This window comes from Corvus cornix, chromosome 4A (genome assembly GCF_000738735.6).
Source record: "Corvus cornix cornix isolate S_Up_H32 chromosome 4A, ASM73873v5, whole genome shotgun sequence".
NCBI classification, from domain to species: Eukaryota; Metazoa; Chordata; class Aves; order Passeriformes; family Corvidae; genus Corvus; species Corvus cornix.
The window spans coordinates 15,629,927-15,656,285 of record NC_047058.1 but is presented as its reverse complement, the minus strand read 5'-3'; the positions used below and the strand labels follow the sequence as shown (position 1 = coordinate 15,656,285).

Here is a 26,359-nt window from a genome sequence, read left to right as displayed (position 1 = left end):
AAAGCAGCATAAACTGAAACTACTCCTACACGACAACAAGCAGCACAGCCAACACAGGGTGGTGTATCTGTGGATCTCCATTTACTGGAATGTAGCTTGGCTGGTTACAGATTGCACTGAAGCTACCAGCTCCTTGTCATCCTGTACATGTGCTTTTTTATGGGATGACTATGGGGACATTCTGCATAGTCCAGAGGTACAGCTTATGGGTGTTGTAGCAGTAGTTTTGCACGTGCCAGGCTGAGATGACAATTTTAATGCACATACAGAAAGAGAGGTGGAGAAAAAGCCAACAGCCCCTCTCTAAATAACTCACAATTTTGCTCTATGCAGGCTGCATCTGCTAAATTTGTAAGAAGCAAAGCAAGGATTTTGTCATTATCCATGGTTGATTTTGTTTTCCCTAAGCAGAACTCAGTGATGTGAGTACCTCAGACACTTTATAGCATACAGTGGCTGAGATACACACAGTTAGCATAAAACTTCTGCATAAAAACTGAATTATCATTATCAATGTAGTTCATTTTGGGAATGGTTAAAATAAAGAAATATTGGTGTAACTAGAATTTTCTTCAAAAAGCCTGAAGAAGTGTTTTGTTTTCTTCTATCTTTGCAAGAAGATGATTTTCAAGTGGTAACACATGGTTGAAAGGCCATGTCCAGCATCTAATAAAACATAAGCTCTTTTTAGTGGTGGTTCACCAATTTTGGAACAGCTTTGTAGCCGTTCCTCGTGAAGAGCTGATGGTTGTGGGGTTCCCATAAATTAAAAGGCCTAAGCATCCCCCTTGTGGGCAAAACACAGTGTCACAAAAGTGATCAGAGTTCTGGCCCATTGAATTAAGTGATTGTTTATGCTTTGAGCAATTCTGGGAGAGGCTGGAAAGCTTCCATATCCTCAGAAAAAAAGTGTGTGCATGCAGATTCCAAGCCTTTCCTTAACACACATTCCTACAGCCATCCAGGCTTAGTTCCCAAGAAAAAAAAAAACAATAACTATTTATTAGCAATGGAGTAATGTAGTTTTGAGTCCACTTCACTGAAAGTGAACAGTCATATATTTTGCAATTTTGTATTAAATAACTGTGATATGAGGTACCCCTGGGAATAACAGACAAAGTGACCAGTGTTAATTCTGAGATCACGGCGTAAGATTTGTTACAACAATAAATCATGACAAGTAATTTAACATGTAAAAGATTCACTAAATCTACTGAGAGACCAAGAAAACATTTCAGATAATACAAGTGTATGACTGCTGGCATATGTTCCTTTCTCCCACTGAGTTTATTTTTGTTTAGTTTTAACTAAAAGCCTTCTAGGGTTCCTTGGGGTTTCATTATATGGCAAGAAGAGCGTCTGATAAATGGAAAGGCCCCGTGCCCCAAAGTAACACTTGGTCTTTTGGAACAATTTGGTCCTGCCTGTGCCAAACAAGGGGAAGGAATACCTGGTGCCTGTGGCAGAGGTGCCACAGTGCTCTTTGAGGGCTCAACTTGATGCCTTGTTGCCACAGTATCAGTGAGCCAACACAAAACACTTCTAGAAGAAAGCATAACATAAATACTTCCCCCCCCCCTTTCTTCCTTTCTTTTCTCATTGTTCTTTTATTAATCCTGCTTTTTCGTTGTGAAAGTCACATTCCTGACATTCTTTTTTTAGGATGTAGGGTCAAGTCTGTCTGCCAGACACCTGCAGTCCTCTCCAGTGCAGGGGGATTGTGCTTTAGAGGAGGTTCTGGCTCTTCAGGCCTTTTCACCAACTCCAGCATGTGTCACTTACACTGTTGATGTGAGAAATTACTCAGAACTGAGATGATGGCAGTGCTTAGACATACTAAGGAAATGGGACACTTGCCAAAATGTTAAGAGGTCACAGACTGGCAGTTGAGAGATAAGAGCACATATCAGCTCATACTTCCCAGATGAAGAAATATGGCTTGGAGAGGTTTTATCACTGCCTTTAATGCACTTGAAGGAAAGCAGCTAATTAAAGCTCTCGGCTGGTGAAGTGGAATTTGCTGAAAAAGCTGTGGTGTAGTTCCATGAAAAAAATGCCCTTTGAATATTTTATAAGTTGCCATTTCTAAACTCTGCCTTTGTCTTCTTTGGTCTCAAATGTTTGTTTCACTAAAAATGATCAAATAGAAACACTGCTGGAAATCTCTCAACTGTTGCTTTCAGATTTTCTGAAGATACAAATGTGCAAGATTTTACAGAAAGCCACGAAAGCTTTCATGACACTGTTCTCACAAAGGGACCAACTCCAGCTGCTGCCCCATGTGGAAACCTGGGTCATTCAGCTCACGGCTGGCCTGTACCCAAGGAGACTCCAGATCCCTCCTGCAGTCCTTCCCTCGTGTCTCTAGACAGCTGCTGCTTTGCAGGACACTGCCCAGAGCCCTGCTCCAACACCCTCCTTAGGTGGCAGAAAATGATACTGCTGTAAACCTCCTTTTCCAGTCTATTGCTAAAAACTGGGCTTATATGGATACTTCCAGTCCTTTCCCAGCAGCCACAGATTCCCTGGGTGCTCTGGCCAAATTGCTGGGAAATTTCAAGGATTCTCTTTGGAGGAAAGCTATTGGACTCGGGCAGCATTAGTGCCAGGGTTCTCCAGAAAGCAGCAGAGCCCCCAGCACACGTTGTGTACCACAGAATGTTGCAAACAGGGTGTCATGACCCCAGTTCCTCACATCTCACGTTAATCTGCTTTCATGGTCATTCCGCAGTGTCACTGCAAAAGATAGCAAAGGTTATTTGTTGCTCTCTCAACACTGTTCTATTATTTTCTTTCGTGAAAGAACACCTCCCTAAAACAACACTTTCAGAAGCACTTGATCTTTCTAAGAGCTGTACACATACCAGGAGGCAATCCTTGCCCTGATTGATCTGCGTGTAGAGATTTTTCTCCCATTTGAAGTGCAAGGTGGGGAAAAAAAACCTGACTTGAAAACACAAAACATGCAGACATTGTTCACTATTTATGTGGCCCCTATTATGTACGTGATGAGAAAGTTTATTTCAGGGTATTATCATACGGAAACTTCAGAGAAAAGCATGCTCCTCACTTGATGCATGGCAGCCCTTTGGAAGATATTGTTCTCCCATCTCTTTTTTATTTTCTTCACTCATCTTTAGAAGTAGAGGAAGATGGTTTAGCTCACATTTTGTATTCAAACTGTAGAATAGTTTCGGTGCCATAACCAATGTGACACAGAGACTGAAAGATCTGACGAACCTGAGTTCTGTGAGTTCGGGATGCTGCCCTAACACTAATCCCAAATGGGTGCTTCCTCCGCAAGGCGCTCACAAATACGAGAACAGACTTCACGCACGAATATGAGCCAAGAGTATCTCTGTTTGCAGAGCTGCCTTGTTTTTCTGGTTCAGAAATGACTGCTGGGTTGTTAAGATACATCTGCTGCTGGCATAAACTCCAGAGGAAGAGGATGCAGGGGGAGAAGAGGAAGAGTGCCAGCCCAGAGCCTGGAGAACGCTGCTTAAGGCAGAGAAGGATAGAGGGGAGGTGCTGATGGAAAGGACCGCCGGGGAGGGTGCGGAGGGCAGGGAGCCAGGGCAGGGCTGAGCGCAGGCGGGGGAGCAGCGCTGCCTGTGGGCGACGCAGGGGCAGCTGAGTGCGGGGAGAAGGGAGCCGGGCACAGGGAGCCGGGCACAGGGAGCCGGGGCAGCCGGGGCGAGGGCCGGGGCAGCCGGGGCGGGTGGGGGCCGGTGCGGGGCCGGCACATTCCGGGCAGGCGCAGTGAGCGCACAGCGCTGCGGGCCCATGGAGGCGGCGGGGCCGCAGCCCGTGCCGGGCCCCGCGGCGGGGCCGCAGCCGGCGGCCGAGGAGATCGACATGTCCCTCGGTAGGTGCGGGCGCTGCCGGGCGGCGGGGCCGGGCCGGGCCCCGCGGGGGCTCCGTGCGGCGAAGGGAGCCGGGGTGGGTGTGCGCGGGATGGGCCGGGCCGGGCCGGGCAAAGGCCGTGCGGTGGCCCCGCCGTGCGGGTGGCCCTGTCCGGGTGGCAGCGGCCAGCAGCGGCGGAGGAGGAGGTGTGTGCGGGGCCCCGGCCTCGGCGCTGGGCTGGCAGCAGCCCGGAGCTCACGGGAGAGCGGCCCGGGGGGGCTCACGCAAACCAGCCCCCTGGACATGGGAAGGGGAGCCACGGCCTCGCCGTGCTGCTATTTATAGCAGCTTGCTCCGATGTTCGCCATTCCTTTGGCACTGGGAATGTGGAGTGTGCATAAACAACCAGCAACCGCCCTGTCATGAGCTCCGGAGGCCTGGATTCTGACGCATGGACGAGAGATCTTGGTGGATTATCGTGTTGGCGTCTCTGCTGTGAAAGGAAAGTCCACCAGCACCTTTTATTATTGGGTCAGCTTCCTAACTGAAACCTTGTGTCATTTCTTTCCAGCAAAGAGCCATCTGTCAGGAACAGCAGGACATTTTCCTCTGCAAACTCAAATTGATCCCTTGGCTGATGCACCTTTATTTTAATATCTCTATGAGGAGCTATATCTGCAACAGCGGATCCCTCATTTTTTATTTATTTTTCTCCCATAGTATTGCACACCCTTTTTCTCTTTGCTGATGTGGGATGCTCCCTTTGCTTTTGCTCTCCCTTAGAGTTTCTCTCGATCACCTCCTGTGGTCCCACTCCATATTCTATCCAGAATACACCTTACTCAGGGTAGAAGAGAGAATTGGAAAACAAGAGCCCGTTGGTGAAGAACTTTTTCCATCAGGTGGTTTTTCTATGCTTTCAGATATATTTGTGCCTTAGATGAGTTAGCAGTCACAAAAAAACTGCAGGAGTTGCTCTAAAGCTGCCCTGATAGATTTAATTCTGCCTTGAGGGCGTAGGTGTACCATAAGTGACCTCTCAGAATCCCCTTGCAGCCTTGTGTAGAAGTCCATTACATCGCTCTGTTAATCCCATCATGTTTATGGGCAGAAAAGAAGGGTAACAACTCATACCCAAACAAAAAAGACATTGAAAGGTGGCAGATCAGGCACCTGAGCATTCAGCTCCTCTCATTTCCTCACGCTGTAGACAGCCCACCCTTGGATGCGTGCGGTCTCTTCCCTGCAGAGTGTGCAGGGATGCTTTCAAAATGCTTCACAGCATCCTGTGCTCCAAATCACACATGTCCCAAAGGCACACTTAGCTGATACCATTAGCAAATTCATCCCAAGAACATGGCCCAGCATCTCCCAGCCTATTCTTTTCCTGGCAGACTTGAAAGAGAAATCATAAAAGCAGCCTATTCTTACATCTGCTCTCGTTTCTTTTCCTTGGGCTTTGTATTCATTTGGACACAGGAGTTCTTGATGGAAAATTACAAGGGACCAGTGCTGGGGCTATGATAACTCATGGTAAGCACCCCCTGAAAGCAAATGGTACTTCTGGCCTTTGACTCCAGTGATACATTAAGGAGCTGGAGTAGCCACTGCCTGGGAAAGGGCCTGGTTTGGACACTTCATTTCTTGCTAATTTATTCAAGTTAAAAACATTCTGCCTGGAGCTTCACAGATGTGGCTTTTATTATTTGCTAAGTATTTTCTGGAAGATTTGAGGTTGGAAAATATGAATTAATGAAGAGATGTCCCTTTGCCTTTTCCATTCCTCTTCATCTGAACAGCTTGAATTAAGAAGATCCCGTTGATTGCAGACCAGCTGATTGAGAACGGAGGCGCCTGAGCTGTTTCTTGATACAGCTCTGCATCTGAAAGTACTTTGTGTGTGATCCAAGTAGCTCAACAGCTGTGACATCCTCCTCCCTTTGACCACCTTTCCTAGAGCCACTCAAGTCAGACCTTCTCAAAAAAGTTCTCTGCCCAGCACTGAGCTCCTGGTGCCTCTGCCAAAACATCTTCCCTTAGGCTTGTGGGAAGCCTGCAGGATCAGATCCCTCGGTGGATGTGGGTCTGAAATCTTTGTCCTGCCCATGGTGGGGACGTGCTGGATGGTAGCACATTTTTAAATCATTTGCTGCACTCTAATCTCCAGCTCGCAGGACCCCGGTAAATTGATCCTATACTTTCTAAGCTAAGCTTAATCTTCCATTGTCTGTCCAGCGTAGCTCACAGAACAGCAAGCTCCGTGTTTACTGCGGACAATTGCAAGCACCCAAAGAGGGAATCACTGTGGGTGGAAAGTGCAGGTGCTATGCGTTTCTGCTCTTCTCCTTTCATTCTAGATGACATCATAAAGCTCCACAGGAAAGAGCAGACAGATGCCAGTGCCGCGGGCGACAGCAGAAGGCAGCCGGTCAAGAACAGGAGTTCAGCCTCGGGCTATGGGCGGCCCCGATATCGCGCCTGGAAGCAGAGGAATTTGCAAGGTAGATGGGCACTTGAGACAGCAGAGGCCTGCCAGGCTGGAAAATGCATTTTTGTAGCAAAATCCAGCTCTTAAATCCTTCTCCTATCTCATTTCTCTGTGTGTATAAGATGTGCTCGGGCTCTGATTAGCTTTTCTCCCCATAACAATGGAATATCAGGGCCCTTTCAGAGCATAATTCATCCATTTCTCTCCCTTCCACTCTCTCATGAATTACTAATTTAAAGTGACTTAATATCTATTCTCTATTCCCCTTGGCTTTGCATATTTTAATTATGCCTCTTCCTAATCCTCATTTTCCCAGAGCAGACTTAAATTATCCCAATTACCCCCTCAGTAACTGTATTTGATAGCTCAGTTATTGAAGCTAAATTGTCACTTTTGCCAAGCATGCTATTTTTATGGTGAGTTTTTTTTATAATACCGAGTGATCACACCTTTGTTTTGTTCCACTGGTTTTTACCTACAAACCAAAGTTATCTGCTGCATGAAATGCCATCTCTGTGAACTTTATTTTTTTTTTAATTACTGCTAAGTCACTCCCTGAAGATTTTAGGGATATTTTGCAGAAATATCTTTGCAGTCTTATATTGGAGTGCCAATCACACATCAGGACAGTGGGATCACTGGGAGCAATCCTGCTTGCCTCTGCTCTGCCTCCCATCCTTGTGTTCTTGGTGTCCACCACACAGTGCCTTACTGAGGATTGTTCCAGTTCAAAACAGAATGATGAAAAATGCCCGTAGTAAATTGATTTTTTTATCAAAATCCACAGGCTTTGATATTCTCTCACACTTAAGCACTGCATCCAGAGGCAAATCCAATAAAATATTTTTTACCCTATTCCTTAGATGGGAAAACTTTTCTGTTAATTTATAGAATTATTTCTGCTGGTTTTAGTATTTCACAGGTTTTCAGTGAGTCTGAATTCAGCCATGCCAAGTGCAGAGACCCACCATGCTGTGTGGTGCTGATTGTCGGTAGCAATTTGGGGAAGCTCAGCATGACTGGGAATTTAGCCCATAATTCATCAGGGGCTCAATTCACTCCAGTTGCTGCTGAAATGCAGTCCCTTCTGGGCTGAGATGTGATAACCATTATCAAAATGATGATCTGAGAAGCCCAGCACTGTAATGACATAGGAGGGGGAAGGGTATTACGCTGATTAAACCAGCAAGCAAAGTGCTGTTAATCCCTCTTGGAATATGGCTTAAACCATCTCCCTAGTGGGGGAAAGATGATTTTTAATGACTAGAAATTTGAATTTCAAATCTCCTTGAAAAAAAGAGTCTTGTCAGACATGGGAGCTTGTGCCCAGAGTGGACTGGCTGAGCAGAGATGCCTTTTGGCCATCCCAGGTGTGCTCAGCACCAGGCTCTGAGCATGCACCCAAACATGGGATGTGTGTGGGGGGAGGTTTCTTCCCCAGCTGCTGACGCTGTGGGGTTTTACTGAAATGTTCTTACATTATTAACTATCTGCCAGACCTTTTGCAGAGATGAAGCCTCCCATGTGTCACACTTCAGGACACACATGACAGAGCGAGGCCTTGGTCCCCAGCTGGTGTAATGGGGTCCCCCTTGGAAGCTGCTGGCTCTGTCATGTGTTATTTGTGTTGGGTGAGCCGTGCCTGAGTGCACTGCTGAGCACAGGCTCCCTAATAGGAACAGACTGACAGGGGTACGATTTTCTAGTCAGGGCTGCCTTCCGCAGCGCTCCCTCCCATTGCCCTGATGGAATATTCAGGAAAGGCAGCTGACCTCAGTCTCTTGTCCTCTCCAGGGTGTAGGAGAGCTGTGCAGCAAGGCTTGGTGGCCAGCAGGAGAGCAGCCCAGCAAATAGGCAAGAGATAGGGACGGGTGCAGGGTGGGGGTTGAAGAGAAACAAGGCTGAGCAAAAACAAACTGGGGGAATAGAAGCAGGAGAAAAAAATCAAAGGGCCATTAAATACAGCAAGTCCACACCTGGTCAAAAAGAAACAGTTTGCCAAAAGGGAATGTTTGCCAAGAGAGGAACGTTTACACATCTGCACTTCTGCAGTGAGAGGGCATTGTTTGCAAAGGAAATAACAACTGGCCCCTGAGCTTGTGAACTGCATTGCATTTTTGTGTGTGTTCCCAACCAGCACCTCTGGCCATAGGGCACGAAGCATGGTGTTTGGGATCTACTTCCCACGGCCCTGCCCTGGTGCCCTTTTGTTTTAGAGCCAGAGCAGCTCAAATCATCTTCACACATGTTCCAGTGTAAGCAGCTCAGGCTGGTGCTGGCTGGTGTTACACCCTGAGGCTGGAGCCTTCATTCATTATGGCAGTGCTGGCCCCTCACTGTGATGTCACTGCTGCCTCAGAACACTTCATTTCCAACTGCTGCGAGTCAGTATAAATTGCTGTCACGTAACAGTCGATGGGACAAGATCAATACATGCAGCTCACTGCTCTGTGGTTTGTGTCAATGAGGTTCTGCTGTGAGATCCAGGGTTTGGGTGCACTCTCTGGCCTCTGCCATGCACAGCTTTGGGCCTGACTTACACAACCCCAAGATGTGTGCACATCTCACTGGTGTAGCAGCTGTTGGGGGGAGTGGGCTGAAAACAGAGGGGCTGTATGCTCAAGTGACCTCGCAGCTGGGGATAGCAAAGTCTGAAGTAGCAGTGAAGAAAAATACACATCTACTGCTGTTTACCCTCTGTGTGCATTGAGAAGTAGAACATCTGCTTATAGATGATGGAGGTGTTTGGTAGACTTGGGGGCATCCTACTGGACATGCTTGAGCTCCCTGCCTTGGTACAGAGATCAGAACACAGCGTGGTTGTAACTCTGTGCAGGCTCCAAACCCTTGATAAACTGGTGTGAATGGCAGCTTGGGGATTGTCCAGCACTGGGCCAAGCTTAGTGGTGCCCAAGTGGCTCTGCTTAGGTGTTGCTTCAGGGATCTGCTGGTTTGTGAAGTAAAAAATAAATTCCCTCCTGGCATTCCAGCTGTGAGTTTGTGGTTGTTGTTGTGCCTGTATCAGCTCATACAGTGACTCAGAAACTTTCTGTCTCATTACAGCTACAGAATTTTATTATGTGGAGTAATTAGGTTTGGAAGCACTGTGCCTCAGTCTGACAGGGCTTTCCTCTTGCTCAACACTTCAGCACTCTTCAAAATCATCAGCAGGCTTAGGGGAAAAGGTTAAATGCAAGAGGGACTGCGGGTGTGCGTGTATCATAAAAAGCCAGCAGGAGGTGTCCCCTCCAATATAGGAAGTAATGGTATGTCAAGCTCAAAGAAAATGAAAGTATATATATATATAAATAAAATTTATGCTATAATGTGGGCACTCAGAGCTATTTCAGGGCGCTGTGGGGTTGGCTTTGGGATGCTCAAATCACTTGTGTATCTGTATCAAAAGGCTTTTTCTGTGTCATAGTTAATTCATAGCAATGTGAGCTCTGACAACAGATTGGCAGGTCTCCTGATGTGGGTGTTCCTGCCTTTACAAGGAATCAGAATTGTGAAAAGCTTTTCTGTTCTGTATTCTCTCACATCAAATAATGTCTATGTCAGTCCTACATACAGTAAGAATGCCAGAGAGACATTGGAAAAATTGATTATTTAATATGAATGAGCATGACTCTTGCACCACTATTTGTGTAGATACTCCTGTATCACATCGAGTTAACCTTGTCATCTATTTACAAAGCTGTAGTCATGAATTGAATTTTTAAGGATGCTAAAATAAGAGGGCTTTTTTTGTAGGACCTAACCGTTTCAGAAGAGGGTTTGGACAGCAGCAGTTCAATCGGAGACAGTTCAGGAATACCTTGCCTGGTCGCAAGAGAAGAGCAGCTGCTGCATTCGATGGAGTGAGCCCTTTAAATCGCCAGACATCAGCTCAGGAGGTAGGGGAATAAGGAAGGTACGGCTTCTCCCAAATGTCATGTAGAAATCTGCTCGATTTTATGATCCTGGATCACCCCAAAGAACAATCTACATAAAAAACACCATCCTTTATATGCCTGTGCACAGCATTTGTATGCACAGGTGAGTACAGACATACATGCATATGGAATAGCAATTTTCCAGTTGGTTTTATAAAGCTTCTGACTTAGCATAATTTTACTGATCAGTTCCCATGGGTTTTGCAAAAAAAGATTTTTTAAGAATTGGTCTTAAAAGGTTTAAAAATACTTCCATAAAAATTAATTCCACAGCATCTCATCTTATTATTATCATTTAGAGGAGGTGTGTTAAGATTCTTTGTTATTTGTTGTCCACCCAGAGCATTTTCCAAGTTCCTGTGAAGTCAGAGGACAGACTCAGTGACTTGTCAGGTGGCTCTGGTTCAGAGACATACTTTCCACCAGAGACACTGATTCCCAGTACTGACAGATAGTGTGAGAGTCAGCTGGGTTTTCCTGCACTGATGAAAATCCACTCAGTTAGGAGGTCACAGATGCTCAGTAAGCTTTTAAAAAAAATGCAAGTGCTGAGCAGGGTGGCATTTAGTGGATGTGTTGTAGGGGTATAAATAAGAACGCCCTAAACTGAGCATGCATGTGCAAGGAGTGAGGTTATTCCCGAAGATAAAGACCAGGATGACTCAAATATTGAGCGTGGCTGGTATTTACAGAAAGTAATAAGCAGTTGCTAGGAGGTATAATTCTACAGTAGCTTCCACTTGGCAGAAATAAACCAAGGGGGAAGAATATGGAAACACACCTCGGTTAGAGGGTAGTAACAGTGATGGTAGTTGTCCCACAGAAATAAACAGGCTGAAGCCTGGGGCAGTTTCTGTTGGAACTGCAGGAGAGACGCTGCTGAGGGGTCTTCTGGTGTGTTTCGTGCTTCAGGGTGTGGTCCAGGCAATGTAGGTGTCCAGACAAGAAAGAGCTGATGACCAGAAGGAAAGCTGAGTGTTGTAATGCTAGGTTTGGTTTAGCAGGCTGCAGCTCTCCTGAGAGCTCAGCAGGGCTGCTTAGGGCAGTGTGACCATGTCGCCATCCCGTAGCCCATTCCGGACGGCTCCGCGGTTTTGCTCTGGTCAGCCATCAGCGTTACAGCCAGTGATGGTGAAGGAGGAGAGAAGGGTCTCTCCATGAGGGTTTAAGAGGATCTTTTAATGGTTACAGCTTGTCCCAGTGACCCTCAGAGGCAGAGAGACCTCGTGATCTGGGCGCAGGGGGTTTTGTCAGGGGCTCGGGGGCGGTCCATGGGCAGAGTTGGGGTACAGGAACCAGTAGGGAGGACCCGAGGGAATGGCCAGGGCTAGGGGCAAGGAACAGGGAGGGAACAGTGTGGGATAGGAAAAGCAATGGGTAAACAGGTCGCCACACCTGAGCAGGGCTATAATGCATGGCTTCTGCTAGATTTGCACTCCATGAACTGATTTTTTTCTTCCTTGGTTTCTGCAGCATTAGAATGAAACATTCTTCCTGGCGCTTGTAGTTCCATGTCCAGGAACCAAGGCCCACACCCTGACTGTTGACAGCAGTGTCAGCAGCAGTCAGTGGAGAGCAGGATGTTGTGTGCTGTCCCTTGTCCTCACTCCCTGTTCTTGTACCGAGACTGTGACAACTGCTGAGGTCTCACTGCTCTTTCAGGGCAACAAGAAGAGCAATGCTTTTGCCAAAAGCGGCAGTGGGCAACAGGAGGAACAGCCACAGCCATCTCCAGGCCCCAAGAGATTCAGAGCAGATCCTTCCAGCATCCGCACCCCAGGGAGAAGGTAAAATCTTTGGTAGCTCTGGGTTACTTTGGTTTTCAGTGATTCCCTGCAGTGAGTGCAGCTCATGGGGTTCTGCTCTCCATACGTGCCAGCTGGGCATGTGCTTGTGCAATATGAGAAAAATACCCCCGGTATGTTAGGAAAGCACCTGGAAAGAAAACAACCTCATGCTCGTAGTTAATAATGCTGATCTTAATCTGTCGTTTTATTTCAGGAAGCACAGAAAATGTGACCTTTGTATTTTTATTAAACTTTGTCGCTTTGGGAAACACTTTGAAGGGCAAAATAGCATTTATTTTCATAAAGGCAGGAAATAGAGATTCCAGCCATAAGGGATAGGCAGAGACAGGGAGTCTGTCCTAATGAGGGGCTGCAGGAGCAGACTGTGCCCGAAGAGCTGTGAGGAAGGCAGTGTGCCAGGTGCTGGGCACTGTCTTGGTGCCTGTCTCATCAAGATCATTATGTTCTCTGAGCTCAAAAGGAAGCTCCTTGCAATCCTTTCTCTGCTCTGAGCAGAACAGGGACTGAATGACATTGAGAGGTCCTTCTTGACCTGATTTTTTCTCTGTGATTTTCCTCCCATGTTTTTTTTGCTTTTAATGAGCAAAGTTCAGAACACACAAGCTGTTGTCTCATTTGAGCAGAAAATCAAGTTCCTCTGAAACCCTTTGCTGGCAGAAAAACCTGTTGGGCTGAACTCGGTAACACACCGCCTCATTTGCTTCTTACTCTGCTTTTTAAGACCACCTCGGGTTAGGTATTTTGGCATTAAACATTAGAGAGACCTGGCATCATCTTCACCTCTGTCATTCTCTCCTTTACCAGCAGGCCTTTCCTGCTGAACAGGGGACCAGCATTCCAGCAGAAGCGGGTGCAGCCGTGGTTCTCCAAAGCCCGCTTCCAGAGAGGGGTCAGTATTGAGACATTTCTTCTGAAGTCTGCTGGTAGTGACAGACCTTCCAATTTTACCAGCCTTTGTTGTAGCTTTGCTTCCAAACGTAGCTGGGGGAGGGAGGTGGATGACCTGAACGCTGCATGTGTTGGTAGGAAAGGAAAGCATTTGCAGGCAACTTTTAATGCAGCTTGGTATTCTGGCAGCTGGGAAGTAAATCCTGGGAGGGTGATAAAAATAAACCTTGCAGTTTATAGAGCAGCACAAGCAGGGCAAGGTAAAGCCATCCCATACACATCACTGCCAGTGGGAAACCCCAAATTAGCACATTTCTTAACAACTTGTGAGGAAGGAGCTCTTCAGATACACCAAACAAAATCCTGGAAAAATCGTTGTTTCTGAGAGCTAATTCTTTTAAGTAATTGTTTTTAAATATATCTTACAGCAGATGGATTCTCAAGGAGAAGGGAAACCGCCAAGGATGAGAAGGTAATTGGTGAACAAAGGCACAATGCAAATATGACGTGCTCTTTCACGCTTGAAGCTGGATGAATCTCCCTGTCTCGGCAGGTGGCAAGTGAAACCCAGCCCGGGAGCAATTCTGACGGTTTCTGTGGTTAATCCCCAGGCAGGCCAGACCAGCTCGTAAGTAAATGAGGTGATTTGTTAGGGTGGGAGCCCTACAAAAGCCATCGAAAATCCCTTTAGCATTATTGCAGCATCACTTCCATAATGAGTGTGCAATGAATGGTTCAGATCCAAAATGGTTAGCAAATGATGTCTGGTTCCTTTCCCAGCATATCAAAAGGAGATAAAAATCTCCTGTATTTACCTCTAATTACGTGGTAATCTGTAATTAACGTGCCCTTGTTTGTTATGCAGAGTGAGTAGAAATGGAAGCACCATTGTGGGAGGAGGTGGCAGGCTGGTTGTGCTGGTTGTGGGGTGTTGGGAGAAACAGTGTGCCCCAAAGGGGCTCAGAGGCTGGAAAGGGGCAGCTGCAGGACCTGGCACCCACGTGGGGGCAGAGAGAAGGATGGGTGAGGGCCCTGTGCATGTTCTGGGTGCCAAGAGCACCCCTCAATAGCCTGGATGTGACAGTCCCCAGTGCTGGAACTCTGCCTGCACGGCTGCTCTCCTGGCTGCCTTTTGACTCTGCCAGGGGTCAGACACGCCATAGGATGGATGGTGTGGGTGTCTTCTTGACTCCGCACTGGTTTGGAGAGGGTGGGGAGTGAGCTGCCTTAGCATCCTGAGTGACTGCAGCTGTGTGCTTTTCCCAGGCCTGGATCCAAGCGCCCATTCCTGCGAAGCCAGAGACCCCCGGCACGGGTGGCCAAGCCCCAGCCCAAAGGGGTGCTGCTGAGATTCAACTTCCGCGCGATGGGCAACCAGGTAGAGGATTGTCGACGAGACAGGAGGCTCCGGGCTCCCTGCAGCAGCCCTGCCACTGAGCTGTTAACGTCACACTCAGGTTTCTGGGGCTGCCAGCTGGGTTTATCTAACAGAACCTGGGAGGAAAGTCCCGTAGCTGTGTTGGCCAGGTTGCTCACAAAGCTGAAGGCACTTGAGAAGACTGTTCAGCAACTACAGACGCAGCCCAGTTTTCCCCACTCTGATGGCCTGTCTTGGCCTGTCCATGTGCTTGCTTGGAGCAGGGAGATCCTGCTGATGAGTAGTCTTGGCGAGAGGGGACTGTTTCACTGTCAGTGCTTCCCATTCCTCAGAGACACACGGCACTTCTGGGCTTTGCTCGCTCTTTGCTTTGGTGCCCTTCTTGGTGTCATATTTTACACTGAAGTATGGTCCAAGAGCCCTGGGGCAGCTGAGAAATCCTGCTCCACCTTCTTCATTGCCGGCGTTTCTTGTCTGGACAGTTTGGTTTTACTTGATGCCTTGTGCTCAAATGCCATCTGCTTGCTCCTGTTCTTGCCGAGGATGCCCTGTGTCTTGGGGCTGGGAGCTGCTTGGAGGTTTTCCAGCCGCACACAGTCTGTCGAGCTCCCTGTCTCTGTGTGCTGAGTGATTTAATTGACTAACCAGCTGTGAAACACCGGCCTGACTGATGGGCTCTAATCAATACCCTGCTACAGGTTTGGCTGTGCTTTGCAACAAGACAAGGGACTGACTCGCTCTCGCTTTCCCCTGCAGACCAGCCTGACGCTGGATGAGAGGTTCTCTGGTCTGAGGAATAAGAGGCGCTTTACAGCGGCCAGGAGCGCCGGACGGACGGTCACCATGCCTTAGCACCGCGTGCTCGTCACAGGGACTGCCTGGAACAGTCCAGGCTCCATCACTAGGGCTCAATAAAAGTCGCTAGATTCCCTTCGAGATAGCTGATTTGGCAATGTGCTGTCTCCTTCCTTATACACAGAGTGAATGAGTGATTGAGGGCAGGGATGAGGCAGGATGAGAGTTTGGGCCAGAGCACAGGGCAGGTGAGACATGGGCAGGGCGGTGGACAGGGCTGAGTGGAGATGAATTTGCTGGGAAGCTGTAGGGCTGGCACAAGCCCAGTCCTCTGGTCAGGGCACCCTATGCTGACCAGGGTGACTCCTGCAAGTGGGAGGGTGTACCATGGAGCCTTCCCTACATTGTCCTGTTGGGTGGGACAGGGTTGAGGATGCTGTGCCTGCCCACATGAGAGACACAGGGAAGCAGGGATGCTCCACCTGCCCACAATCCCCAGCATCCACCTAATTGCCCAGCTTGTGCTTGCAGGCATCCCTGCCCAGAGGTTTGCAGTGTAAGACCCCTCCACCCTGAAAACATGTTGCTTTTCCCTGACAGTCAGGCCCGAGCACCTTGCATTTCTCTGTGGATTGCTGTGTTGTTCTGACTGCTGCTGCTGGCCCAGCTGTGGGGACGGGGTGAGACGTGCCATGCCGTGCTGCTGGAGTGACTGTCCTCAGCACAGAGCACAGACAGGCTGCCCCAGCCCAGATCACATTTTCCAGTGCTGAGTAGTTCTACATTAGGGTTTTTGTAGTTGCAGCTCCACCCATGCTCAAAGCAGCAGCATAATCAAACTAGCAGCAGCACTCTGATGAACATTGGCTGAGATGTTAATGAGCTGGGTTTAGACAGTTGTTAATGAAGCCCTGCATCAACCCTGAGTAACTGCTCCATTCTCCAGCCACTGCTGGAACCCAACACTGAACATGCTGGACACAGCCTGTTATTGGGCTCTAAGCTGTACTTAAAAAAGGAAATATTTGATAGACTGCTTTACATTTTACACCGAGCATCTTTAACAAGAGACTGGACTTGGCATTGATTTTACAGGAATGTGTGAAATGTTGTTAGTTGACGAAGCCGTGATGTATGAGTCCAGTGCACTGAATAAAAACCTAACTTGTCAAATGTCACCTCTGATTATTTCCTTTCCTTCAACAGCCGTTTGGTGCAAGTTCAGCTTCTCAGCGTGACACTGCATGGGCTGGTGCTTTGGGGGAAACGGGGTCCCCACTGGTGCCCACCTGCAGGCAGTTTACTGCTTTAAAAGCTGCCTCCAAAGCAGTGTGAGGTTTTCAATAGGTATTTCGTAAAATCATTGCTGTGAGCTCTTTTGCCTTGAATGTTATTGGCAAAATTATCAGAGCAGTCCTGGTTCCAAGTATGTTCAAAATTAAACAAATGCACCCCAACGCCCAGGTTAACGAACTCTGGAGGAGACGTCACCCCTTTACGCAAATAATCTATATGTCATGGAAAGTTGAAAAGTTGAACAAGAAACACTGTCACAAATGGCAGTGTCCCTGATTTCAGTTGCCTCCTGACTATAAATATGGACAGAAGATGGCAGACTTGCTAGGAAAACCTGAGCACTTCTTCAATCAGGTTGCAAAGGGATGGAGCCCTTCAATCCTGAAAGAACAGCTGAGTGTGCACCCTGATTCTATTCTCCACAGAAATGTTTTTTAGCAATCTGTACCTTACAATCTTTTAACCATTCCTTAAATTAAAGGCTGAGGTGATAAAAACTGCTTTTTTTTCCTAGCTTGATTCCCTTGCAGTGCTGGGTGACTTTTTATGTACAGGAGATAAAACAGGCTTTGCACCGAATTCACAAGTAGCCAAAATGCGTAACCATCACACTAAAACCATACTGGGAGAGGCCACAGTGTGAGCTCACCCCAACAGGCATAAAATCCCCCTTTCTGCTACAGTACTAAAATACCCACAGAATAATTGTCTCTAACAGAATTATCCCTGCTGTGGTGCACAGGGTGAGCTGCTGCACAGGCCTTGGCTGTCCTTTGGGGGAGGGTGTTTGTGTGCTCAGCTGCTTCCTGAGCCATTGCCAGGGGCACAGGTGGCCTGTGTTCATCCAGGGTCTGACAGTTCCCGTGCAGTGTCCTGTGCTGGACAGGTGGCCCAGCAGTTCCCCACCTGGGGAGTGGCAGCAGCTGGCTTTGGCCGAGCTCCCTGCCAGGATGGCTGCACACAGGCTGGGGCCACTGTGAACAGGCAGATCTGTCACCTGGAAAACTTCTACTGTTTCAGGCCAGGCAATGTCACGTTCAGAGTAACATCTCAGATGGTGTCTGAGAAGTTTAAAAATGTAGAAGCAACTGCACAGGGTTAGAAGAAAGTCCCCCATAGTGCATCCCAGGGGAGGGGAGACACCAGCACAAGTGTGTGGTCCTGCTTGGTCACTGCACTGAACCCACAGTACCACTGATCTGTGTCTTCAGTATTTCACAGCACTTGGTGGAGGATTCTTCCACTATTGCTTTTTGCTTTCTATTTGTCTGTGATCCCAAAGGGCAGTATTAAGAATTTTCAGGGCAAGAGCAGAAGCTCTGGCCCAGCCAGACTGATTGGTAGATATTCATCTGTAAGCTTGAATCCCACAGTCCCCACAAGGATCCACAGCTGAGGTCAGAGGAAGCAGCCAGCCACAGGATTTGCAGGGGACAAAGGGACCCCTTTTCCCCTACACCTGCATGTTGCACACAGACCTCTTTGCTGGAAGGGCAGTCTGTGTGCCAGGACAGGGTGATCCCCAAATCCAGGCAGCGCTGCACCGCAGGACTGAAGCCTTCACTCTTCAGTACCTTCTCAGGGATCCTGGCTCAGTCCGTTCTGCTGAATTTCCCCCAGACATCACGCACAAAGTATTTCGGGTCTGATCCTTTTGTGATCAATAATGGCTCAGCTATCTCCCAGTGATATGTTGCTGACTGAAGGCCAGTGTGTTCCATACAAAGGGAATTTCCCTTAGATCCCCAAATTAGGCATGACATATGCAGGCAAAAATAAAATAAAAAACCAACCCAAGCCAATTGAAGAATGCAAGGATCTTCATGAGGTTCAAGGCTTAAAAGCAGATTCTGCTTATCAAACACAGAGCAATTGCATTAAAATGTTGTTCTATGAGGCTTTCTTTAGCATTTCCTAATCACAGCTCCAGAGGCATTTTTGGAAGGTAAATATGCAGCACCTAACAAGAACTGATTACATGGTAGGAGAGGCAATTATCCATCCATAGAGTATCCCAGCAGTCGTGTAGCATTTTATTCAGGTAACTGGGCCCCGGACCTTGCAAGCGGCTTCTGATTTATGTCTCCCCACTGCCCTTTCGCATTCTGAGCCACGGGCATTCGTGCCTTTGGGGCGTTTGTGTGAGCGTTCCTTGACCCATTTCAGGGTGAGCCGCTCGCTCGTCTTCCCTTTGTTCTGCCACGGCCGATTCCTGGGTGCTTTTTCTCGCTGCCACACGCGGGGATCCGCAGTCCGGCTCTGCCGGTGCCGGGTTTGCAAGGCAGAGGCCGTGGCGGCTCCGATGCTCCCGGCGCAGGAGCGCTTCGGGCCTGAGGAGCGGGCGCTGCTCTGCGCTGCCGGGGCAGATGCGAGCGCAGCTGCGAGCGGAGCCTGAGGGCAGCGGACGGAGCCGACGGGCCCCGCGGCCGGGCAGGGCCGCGCTCCCAGCGGCGCCGGGGCTGCCGAGGCGATCTCTGCGCGTTCCTTCGGCTCCGAAGGGCTCCCCGCAGCCGCGCCCTCCCGAACGGCGCCCCCCGCGCCCGCTCCCGTCCCGGCTGCGGGACCGCCCCTCCCGGGCTCCCCCGGCTCCCGGGATGCCCCCGTTGCCAAGAGGGTCGCGATCCCGGTCCCGGTCCCGGTCCCGGTCCCGATCCCGACCCCGATCCCGATCCCGATCCCAGCCCCGGCCCCTCAGCCCCGGCCCCTCAGCCCCGGCCCCTCAGCCCCGGCCCCTCAGCCCCGGCCCCTCAGCCCCGGCCCCTCAGCCCCGGCAGCGCCCCCTAGCGGCACAGGAGCCCTCGGGCACACACGCGCGCCCGCCCCCTGAGGAAGCCCCGCCCCGCCGGCACCGCCGGCGCCGCGGATTGGTTGTCGCGGCCGAGGGGCGGCGCGAAGCCCCGCCCCGTCCCGCGGCGCCCCCTGCGGGCCCCGCGGCGCCTGCGCAGCGGCGGCGGGGCGGCCCCGGCCGTTGTTGTGGAGGGGCCGGTCAAGATGGCGGCCGGGCAGGGGGGCGGCGGCGGCAACAACGGGACCGGCAGCGGGAGCGGGACGGCGCCCGGGAGCGGAGCGGCGGGGCTCGGGATCCCCGCGCACCTGACCCTCTCCTTCTCGTCCGGGCCGCACTGGGGCGCGGCAGCTCTGCCGCAGTCGCACACGGTGCGCAGCCTGGAGCGGGCCCTGGAGGAGGCGGGCAGCTCGGGCATCCTGTGCCTGAGCGGGAGGAAGCTGCGCGACTTCCCCGGCAGCGGCTGCGACCTGAGCGACACCACGCAAGCAGGTGAGTGGGCCCCGGCCGTGGCCGGGCCGGGGCTGCGGGCGTCCTGCGGGGCCGCTGCGGGCCCGGCGGTGAGGGCGGGGGGCGCGTTGCCGCTGTGGCGGGCGCTGGGGCCGGGCGGTGGCGGGTGCGGGGCCCTGGTGCGGGGCTGCAGCGGAGGGGTCCCCGTGGTGACACGGGAGGGCTGTGGGGGCAGTGGAGGGGGTGTCACGGGAGCGGCCGCTCTGGGTGAGGAGCGGGGGCCCCGCTGTGTGAGGGCAGTGGAGGAGAGCGGGGAGGCTCCGCGTTCGGGGGGGTTCTCCGTGCAGGACAGGGCCTGGAGGATGTGGGGGTGCAGTGTCGGGGCTGCCGTGCTGGGCGCCCTGGGGGCCGGTTGTGCCGCGTGGGTGTGGGGCGAGCGGCCGTGCAGGTGTGGGCTGAGAGCGGGGCACGCTGAGCCTCGTGTGTGCGAGCGGAGCGGGGCTCCCGGAGGTGCCAGGGGAGGTGGGGGGCGAGCGGCTGTGTGTGAGCGTGTGCGAAAGCACAGGGCTGTGTGTATTTGTGTGTGCGAGGGCACAGGGGTGTGTGTGAGTGTGGAAGGGCACAGGGCTGTGTGTATTTGTGTGTGCGAGGGCACAGGGGTGTGTGTGAGTGTGGAAGGGCACAGGGCTCTGTGTTTGTCGGTGGTTGCGGGGGCACATGGCTGTGCGTGTCCGAGCTCACCGCGGGCTGAGGTGCTCGGTGTGTTTCAGGGTGGAGTGGTCTCTGTCCCCGTGTGTGCAGTGGCGCTTTCGATGAAAGGACTCCTGTTGGCATACTGTGAAAGCAAAACGCTCTCTCTTGGGGTTGCCTTGTTGTGTGGGATTTTCCAGCACAGGCGTTTTATTTTCCTGAGAGCATCTGGTTAATTTTCCCTCTCCCATTGCAGGGCACGTCACGGGTGGCTACCGAGAAACTCCTCGTTCGGGGAGTGGAGAGGAACCTTTGGTGTCCAGAATTGTACAGCAAGTTGTGAGCTTGGCGTGTTGCAGTTGAGTGCCAGCCTGGTGGGCTGACAGAAAGTTCCTGTCAGTGTCTTTGCAGCAGCAGAAGCTAAGGGATCCCTGGCTGTTTTCTCCTTTTCTCTTGAAGAGCTTTTGAACAGCTGCAGGAATGATTTTGCAGACAAAAGATTGCTTGCTGGTTTTAGCCGTGATGGAGTATCTAATTCACAACCATAAGTGGCAATGTCTACTCTAGCCCATTGTTAGTTTCAACATCTCAGAATGCTATTTCTCTTTAGTGCAGCTGGATGTGTAGCTGAGGATAAATAAGATAATCAGTGTGATACGACTTCCTGTCCCTCATGCTACTGTCTGTCCACAAAGCATAAAAGCTGCATTAGGGCCTCCTCTGGCTCTGTCTGTCTCCGAAGAGGAGGAAGACAAGAAGGCTGGAGAGGAGGAAGAACAAAGTGAACTTCCCTCTGTTCTTGGAGACGATTGTGAGCTTCCCACAGTTCTTGAAGACGAGGGTGAATTTCCCACCATTCTGGAAGATGACAGCAAAGCTCCAGCAGCGTGGATCGAGGATGGTGAATGTTTCGCAGTGTGGGATGAGGAGTAGGAACATCCTGCGTCGTGGGAAGAACAACAGCAAAGATCTCGGAGCATGGGAAGAGGAGGGCAAACATCCAGCAGCATGGGACCAGGATGGGGAACATCCAGTGGCGTTGGAAGAGGATGGCAAACATCATGCAGCATGGGAAGAGGAGGGACAACATCTCTCCGTGTGGGAAGAGCACCGTGAACGTCCCACTGTTTAGGAAGAGGGTGGTGAAGCTCCATCATTTTGGGAAGAGGACAGTGAACCTCTCTCTGTTGAGGCATCATGGGCTGAGCATTCTGACAGCAGCACAGCCTTACAGACAGAGGGGAGAGGTGAGTGGTGCCTGATGCAGCTGGGTACGTCTGCTCTCTGCCTTGTCTGCCAGAGCAGGCTGTTGTGTGTGTGTGTGTCTGAGCATCAGCTGTACTCAGTGTTCCTCTGCAGCTGAATGTCAGATGTCATTTATTGCTCTTGCCCACCTGAGTAAAAGGGGCTCTCAGCCCCAGAGAGTGGAGCTGCATTTTGGCTCCGCTGCAAGGCAGGATCTCCATCTTGGAGTGACTGCCTTTCCTGTTTCTTTCAGGGAACACCGTGAGCGTGGACGAGCCTGCCAAGAAATACACTGAAGTTGAGCCAGTTGGCCAAGGGTAAGTTCAAGTCAGTGACCTCTACACAAGCAGGGGCCAGGTATTTTGCTGGAGGGCAGTGGTATCTTTCAGAACAGGACATGCTGGCTTGGTCTTATTCTCTAAAAATGTTTAATGCATCAGCTGGTGGAGACTGCCATTATTGAGGGCCAATTTATAGTCCCAGGTTAGGACAGTAACTTCAAAGGATACTGCAAGACCTAATTAAGGAGAGATCCTGCTTGGGATCAGTTTTGGGTTTTAGTCCTCCTGCAGCAGATTCATAGAAAGGGAGAGATAAATGAGAAGATGTATGTGGAAAGCAAAATGCTCTCTTGGGGCTGCCTTGCTGCATGGGATTTTTCAGCACCGGCAGCAAAGCTCTCTCCTAAACTCTACAGTTGTGTTTAGGTTTGGTGTCAGTGACAGCCCATGACAGTGATCATATCAGTAATGTATGCTGTGTGTTTGCTCTGTTATGCAATCCCAAACAGCAGCAGTGGCATTTGAAATAATAACCAAACCCTTTCTCAACTATTTTGCTCTATTTTCACAAGACTAGAATTGCTTCCTGCTTGCAAGATATGTGAATATTAATAATAGTGGTGATAAACTGAGAAGATTGTAGGTGCAGAGAATGTTGTTAGAGTTTTGTGGGTGATGGATGAGAGACCCATTTCTCCAGGGCTTCCAAGGCCAAATGTCTTTGGCCATGTGTCCTGTAAGCAGCCCCTGAGGGGGGAACATCACTGACTGTGCTCTGGTGTCCCATCCCAGGGCACTTTGCACAGCCTGGCTCCCTCACTCCAAAAAGACTCGCTGCATGTTTGTTGTGGTCTCATGCCACAGCCTTCTCCAGTTAATGGTCTTCAATGTCCTTTTAGGTGGCCATAAAGAAAATAAATCATGAACAGCAGAACCAGGAACAAGCTGTGAATGAGATCCTGGTCCTCAAGGACAAGAAGCATCCCAACATTGTCAGCTATTTGGACAGGTGAGTGCTTCAGGTATTGTCCCGTGCACTGGTCCTGAATTAATCTTTTCTGGCAGATGTAGTTTGTAGCTTGTTTAGGAAAAAACCTGACTTGGCCACAGCTTCCTAAAACAACAGCCTGTCAGTTCACTACGTCCCTGTTGTTTTGTTGCTTTGGTTTAGTTTTTTCTTGAAGTTGACCCTATTTTCTGTGTCTTATGAGAAGTGCTGATAAAGTGTGGTAGAAATTATTTCCCTTGGCTTCTCCCCTGCTCTTTTCCCTTGCTGTGGATGCCAGGAAGACAAGGTTCTTGTTTCCAGAAACATCTATTTTGCCCATTTTTCAATTGCCTTGCCTGTTTCTGAAGGTTCTTTAGGCAAGGTTTTCCAGACAGTTGACCACTTTTGTGCTAAGTGGTGCACAACCTCCTTCTGTGCATAACTCAGAGTTGTGTTGCCTTGCTGCTGGAGTTACTGGTGGAATTGCTGAGTTAAGGTGGTGAACCAGCTGGTGGCAAGTGGTGTGGTTCCAGACTGATCTCAGCTCCTCCTAAACTGCATTTTCACGTGCTTGCCATGTAAGGCATCTCCTTTTTCACAGGTGTCTCCTTCTCATTTAGACTGTGCAGATTCCAAGGATGGTAGCCTACAGGAATGTCTCTCCATTTTACTCTGTGTTCATTTACAACTGACCTGGAAGCAAAACTCCCCTGCAGTCTTTTGCATATGGTAATTTAGCTGTGCACATTCATGTCCATGCCACTGTTTTCTTCTTTCTGCTACCTTGTTGATGAAGATCTCTGGTTGGTGATGGAGTACATGGATGGAGGAACTTTCCAGGATGCTGTTAGACAGACACATGTGGCTGAAGAAGACATAGCAGCTGTCAGCTGTGAGTAAGGGCTCCTGCTTGTGCTTCCCATGGCTTGGACATGATCGTCCTTTGAAAGAGATGGTGAGAACTGGAACGGCTTCATGCTCAGAGCTTTGTTTCTGTGTTGTTTTTTATGCCCTGGAGAAGAGAGAGCCTCTTAAATGAACCACCTGTCAGTATCCTTGCACTTCTTCTCTGTTCTTGTACTCTTAGACTGTTGTTGTACTCTGTCCCTCTCTCTTCTGATTTTATTTGCTGTTCTCAACTTTTCTTTGAACTCTTTTGTCTGGAGCTGGGCTGCACTGCACTTCTTGCCTGTCAAAGCAAAGTTGCTGGTGGCAGAATTCTAAACTGTCCTTTCTTGTATATTCAGGTCATTAATTTTTATCCTCATGTTTCTTGTTCTCTATCAGTGTCTGCAAGCCCTGTATTTCCTTCATTCGAGGCAGGTGATCCAGAGAGATCTGAAAAGCTCCAACATCCTTCTGGAATGGATGGCACTGTCAAGTTGGGTAGATATCCTTGGTCAGGCACAGTGTTCCTGGGATGTGGGTGTGGGGCTGCTTCCCAGTGATGGCCAGTTCCCCAGAAGTGGTGCTGGTGGAAGTGCCTGGATCCTGCTGCCAGCTGAGAGCAGCTGCAACGTGCAGAGGAGTCTGGAGAGAAGCAGGGTGTCAAGAGTGGCTTTGCTTTGTGTATGTCCCTTCCAGAGGGGAGGGAGTTAGAATCTAAAGCTTCAAGTGAATACATAAAAGCCACTGCCTGAAACCTGAGGGTATCTTTAAGTGTCCAGTTGCATATTTCCTTGGCTACAGCCCTGAGGCCTTTTGCAGCTTAGTGCAATTCAGTGGTGCATTCTTAGACTTAGAGCTGGGAATTCTTTTGCTTGGATTTTTAATTCCCGCTGACTCTGACAGTGTTTGTTTTTGTCCTCAGCTGATTTTGGCTTCTGCACTCAGCTGACCCCTGAGCAGGATCAACAGAGCTCTGTGGTGGGCACTGCTCACTGGATGGCCCCAGAAGTTGTGAACTGTTCTCCGTATGGCCCCAAGGTGGACATCTGGTCTTTTGGGATAGTGACCATCGAGGTGGTAGAAGGAGAACCTCCTTACTTCAAGCAAACTGTGGCCATGGTAAGAGGCAGATGTCCAAGTGTTTGCGTGGGCCTGTGTGCACAGAGTGGCTCTGCACTGGGATGAGCCGCTGGATGTTTTTGGAATTCCCAGAGGACTCACTGAAATTGGCTGTCAGGGCAAACTCGTTTGGATGTAGCTGTGGCTGCATCAGGGTTTGGGTTTTTATTGTTGGTACAGAAAAGTGATCTCTGGACAGCATCTCTGTCTGGGTGGACACTGCCTCTGGAGCCTGGGGTTTAGAACCTGGGGTGGCTCTGAGCACCTGTGGGTATGAAGGGAACTGGTGCAGTGTTGTGCTGGCTTTTCCCAGGCTCACTGTCTGGTCCGGCAGAACGGGACCCCGCCCTGCAGGAGCCCGGGCGCCTGTCGGCTCTGCTGCGGGACTTCCTCAGTGCAGCCTGGAGCCCCATGAGGAGCACTGCTGCAGGTAAATGCAGGGGAAACAGTAGCACAGGGGAGGGGTTTTCTTGTCAGGCCCCTGTCCTATAATCTGCAGTCTCGGTGCTTTTCAAATGGAGAGCAAGCAGAATCCTAGACTGGTTTGGGTTGGCAGGGGCCTTTCAAGGTCATCTGGACCAGGTGCCCTGCGATGGGCAGGGCCATCTTCAAGCAGATCAGATGGCTCAGAACCCTGCCTGACCTGACCTTAAATGATTGCAGGGGTGAGGCACCTACCACCTCTCTGGGCAACTTCTGTCAGTGTTACCCCACTCTCCTTGTAAAATAAGTCTTCCTGATGTCTAATCTGAGTCTACTTCCCTCTCTTGAATTTAAACCACTCCCCCTTGTCCTATTGCACCAGAGCCTGTAAGGAGCTTGAGTTTGGAAAGTAATGCTTCATTTCTTTATTTTTTATTCTTTGGGCAACATCCATTTTTATCATCAGCCAAGCCTCTCTCCAGCCTGACACCTCTGATCACTGCAGCAAAGTAGTTGAGGGAGCAGCAGAGATGAAGCACTTGAAGGACAGCTTTTTGTTATGCCAGTTAGGACAACTGGTTAGTTATGCTAGTTAGGAGAGCTAGTTTGTTCTGCTAGCTAAGATAGCTCGTTATGCTAGTTAGGACAACTAGTTTGTTATGTTAGCTAGGACAACTAGTTTTTTACACTCGTTTTTTGAATAAAAACTCTGTTAAACCTCAACTCCCTTGAAGTATTCCTTCCTTCTCACCCTGTGAATTCAGCTGGCTGGAGCCATGTGAGGGGAGAGTGGGCCCAGCCGTGCCCAGAGCTGAGCCCTGGCAGAACCCAGAGCAGCATCTGCAGAGCCAGGCTGGAAGGAGGCCCTTGCAGCCTTCTCGAGTGCATCCGACTCTTGTTTACAAACTTTGGGTGGTGAAAAATGCCCCTGGTGCTAGAAGAGGACAGAAGGGGCCCAGGGAACGCTCAGCTCTTCCATGCAAGGGAAAAGCGCGGCCAGTGGCGGAGAAAACCCATGCGTTTATCCCCTCCCACTTCGGCCAAAAACTTGAATCA

General features: G+C 50.0%; 2 protein-coding genes across 9 annotated transcripts; both read left to right on the top strand.

Annotated features, from left to right (window-relative positions):
- The first annotated feature begins 3,762 nt into the window (after window positions 1-3,762).
- LOC104691666 (UAP56-interacting factor-like) lies at window positions 3,763-16,316 on the top strand. 3 transcript variants are annotated; one of them, XM_039572167.1, is made up of 9 exons: window positions 3,763-3,868; window positions 6,204-6,347; window positions 10,088-10,230; window positions 11,932-12,056; window positions 12,885-12,966; window positions 13,394-13,437; window positions 13,519-13,593; window positions 14,232-14,343; window positions 15,100-16,316. In XM_039572167.1, exons 1-9 carry the CDS (start codon window positions 3,787-3,789, stop codon window positions 15,193-15,195), a joined length of 903 nt encoding a protein of 300 aa, XP_039428101.1. In that variant the 5' UTR covers window positions 3,763-3,786; the 3' UTR covers window positions 15,196-16,316. The 3 variants fall into 3 exon arrangements, with proteins under 3 accessions (XP_039428101.1, XP_039428100.1, XP_039428099.1); XM_039572166.1 differs by having other exon boundaries at window positions 12,882-12,966; XM_039572165.1 differs by having other exon boundaries at window positions 12,882-12,966; window positions 14,232-15,192.
- A 3,115-nt stretch (window positions 16,317-19,431) lies between these two features.
- On the top strand, window positions 19,432-26,026 carry LOC104691667 (serine/threonine-protein kinase PAK 3-like). Of its 6 annotated transcripts, XM_039572184.1 has the most exons (8): window positions 19,432-19,711; window positions 20,616-21,606; window positions 21,858-21,921; window positions 22,785-22,894; window positions 23,670-23,765; window positions 24,161-24,277; window positions 24,684-24,880; window positions 25,194-26,026. In XM_039572184.1, exons 4-8 carry the CDS (start codon window positions 22,837-22,839, stop codon window positions 25,293-25,295), a joined length of 570 nt encoding a protein of 189 aa, XP_039428118.1. In that variant the 5' UTR covers window positions 19,432-19,711; window positions 20,616-21,606; window positions 21,858-21,921; window positions 22,785-22,836; the 3' UTR covers window positions 25,296-26,026. The 6 variants fall into 6 exon arrangements, 2 of the variants coding, with proteins under 2 accessions (XP_039428118.1, XP_039428119.1); XR_005604698.1 differs by having other exon boundaries at window positions 23,670-23,828; window positions 24,161-24,880; XR_005604699.1 differs by having other exon boundaries at window positions 23,670-24,880; window positions 25,194-25,310; window positions 25,770-26,026.
- Window positions 26,027-26,359: the final 333 nt, after the last annotated feature.

Bases quoted from the DNA above. Each gene is read 5' to 3' on its own strand.
- LOC104691666 (XM_039572165.1), top strand. From the start codon at position 3,787: ATGGAGGCGGCGGGGCCGCAGCCCGTGCCGGGCCCCGCGGCGGGGCCG. The intron at 10,231-11,931 runs GTAGGGGAATAA...CTGCTCTTTCAG, and splicing joins GCCAGACATCAGCTCAGGAG to GGCAACAAGAAGAGCAATGC. The intron at 12,057-12,881 runs GTAAAATCTTTG...CTCCTTTACCAG, and splicing joins ATCCGCACCCCAGGGAGAAG to CAGGCCTTTCCTGCTGAACA.
- LOC104691667 (XM_039572184.1), top strand. From the start codon at position 22,837: ATGAGATCCTGGTCCTCAAGGACAAGAAGCATCCCAACATTGTCAGCT. The intron at 23,766-24,160 runs GTGAGTAAGGGC...GTTCTCTATCAG, and splicing joins AGACATAGCAGCTGTCAGCT to TGTCTGCAAGCCCTGTATTT. The intron at 24,881-25,193 runs GTAAGAGGCAGA...GGCTTTTCCCAG, and splicing joins TCAAGCAAACTGTGGCCATG to GCTCACTGTCTGGTCCGGCA.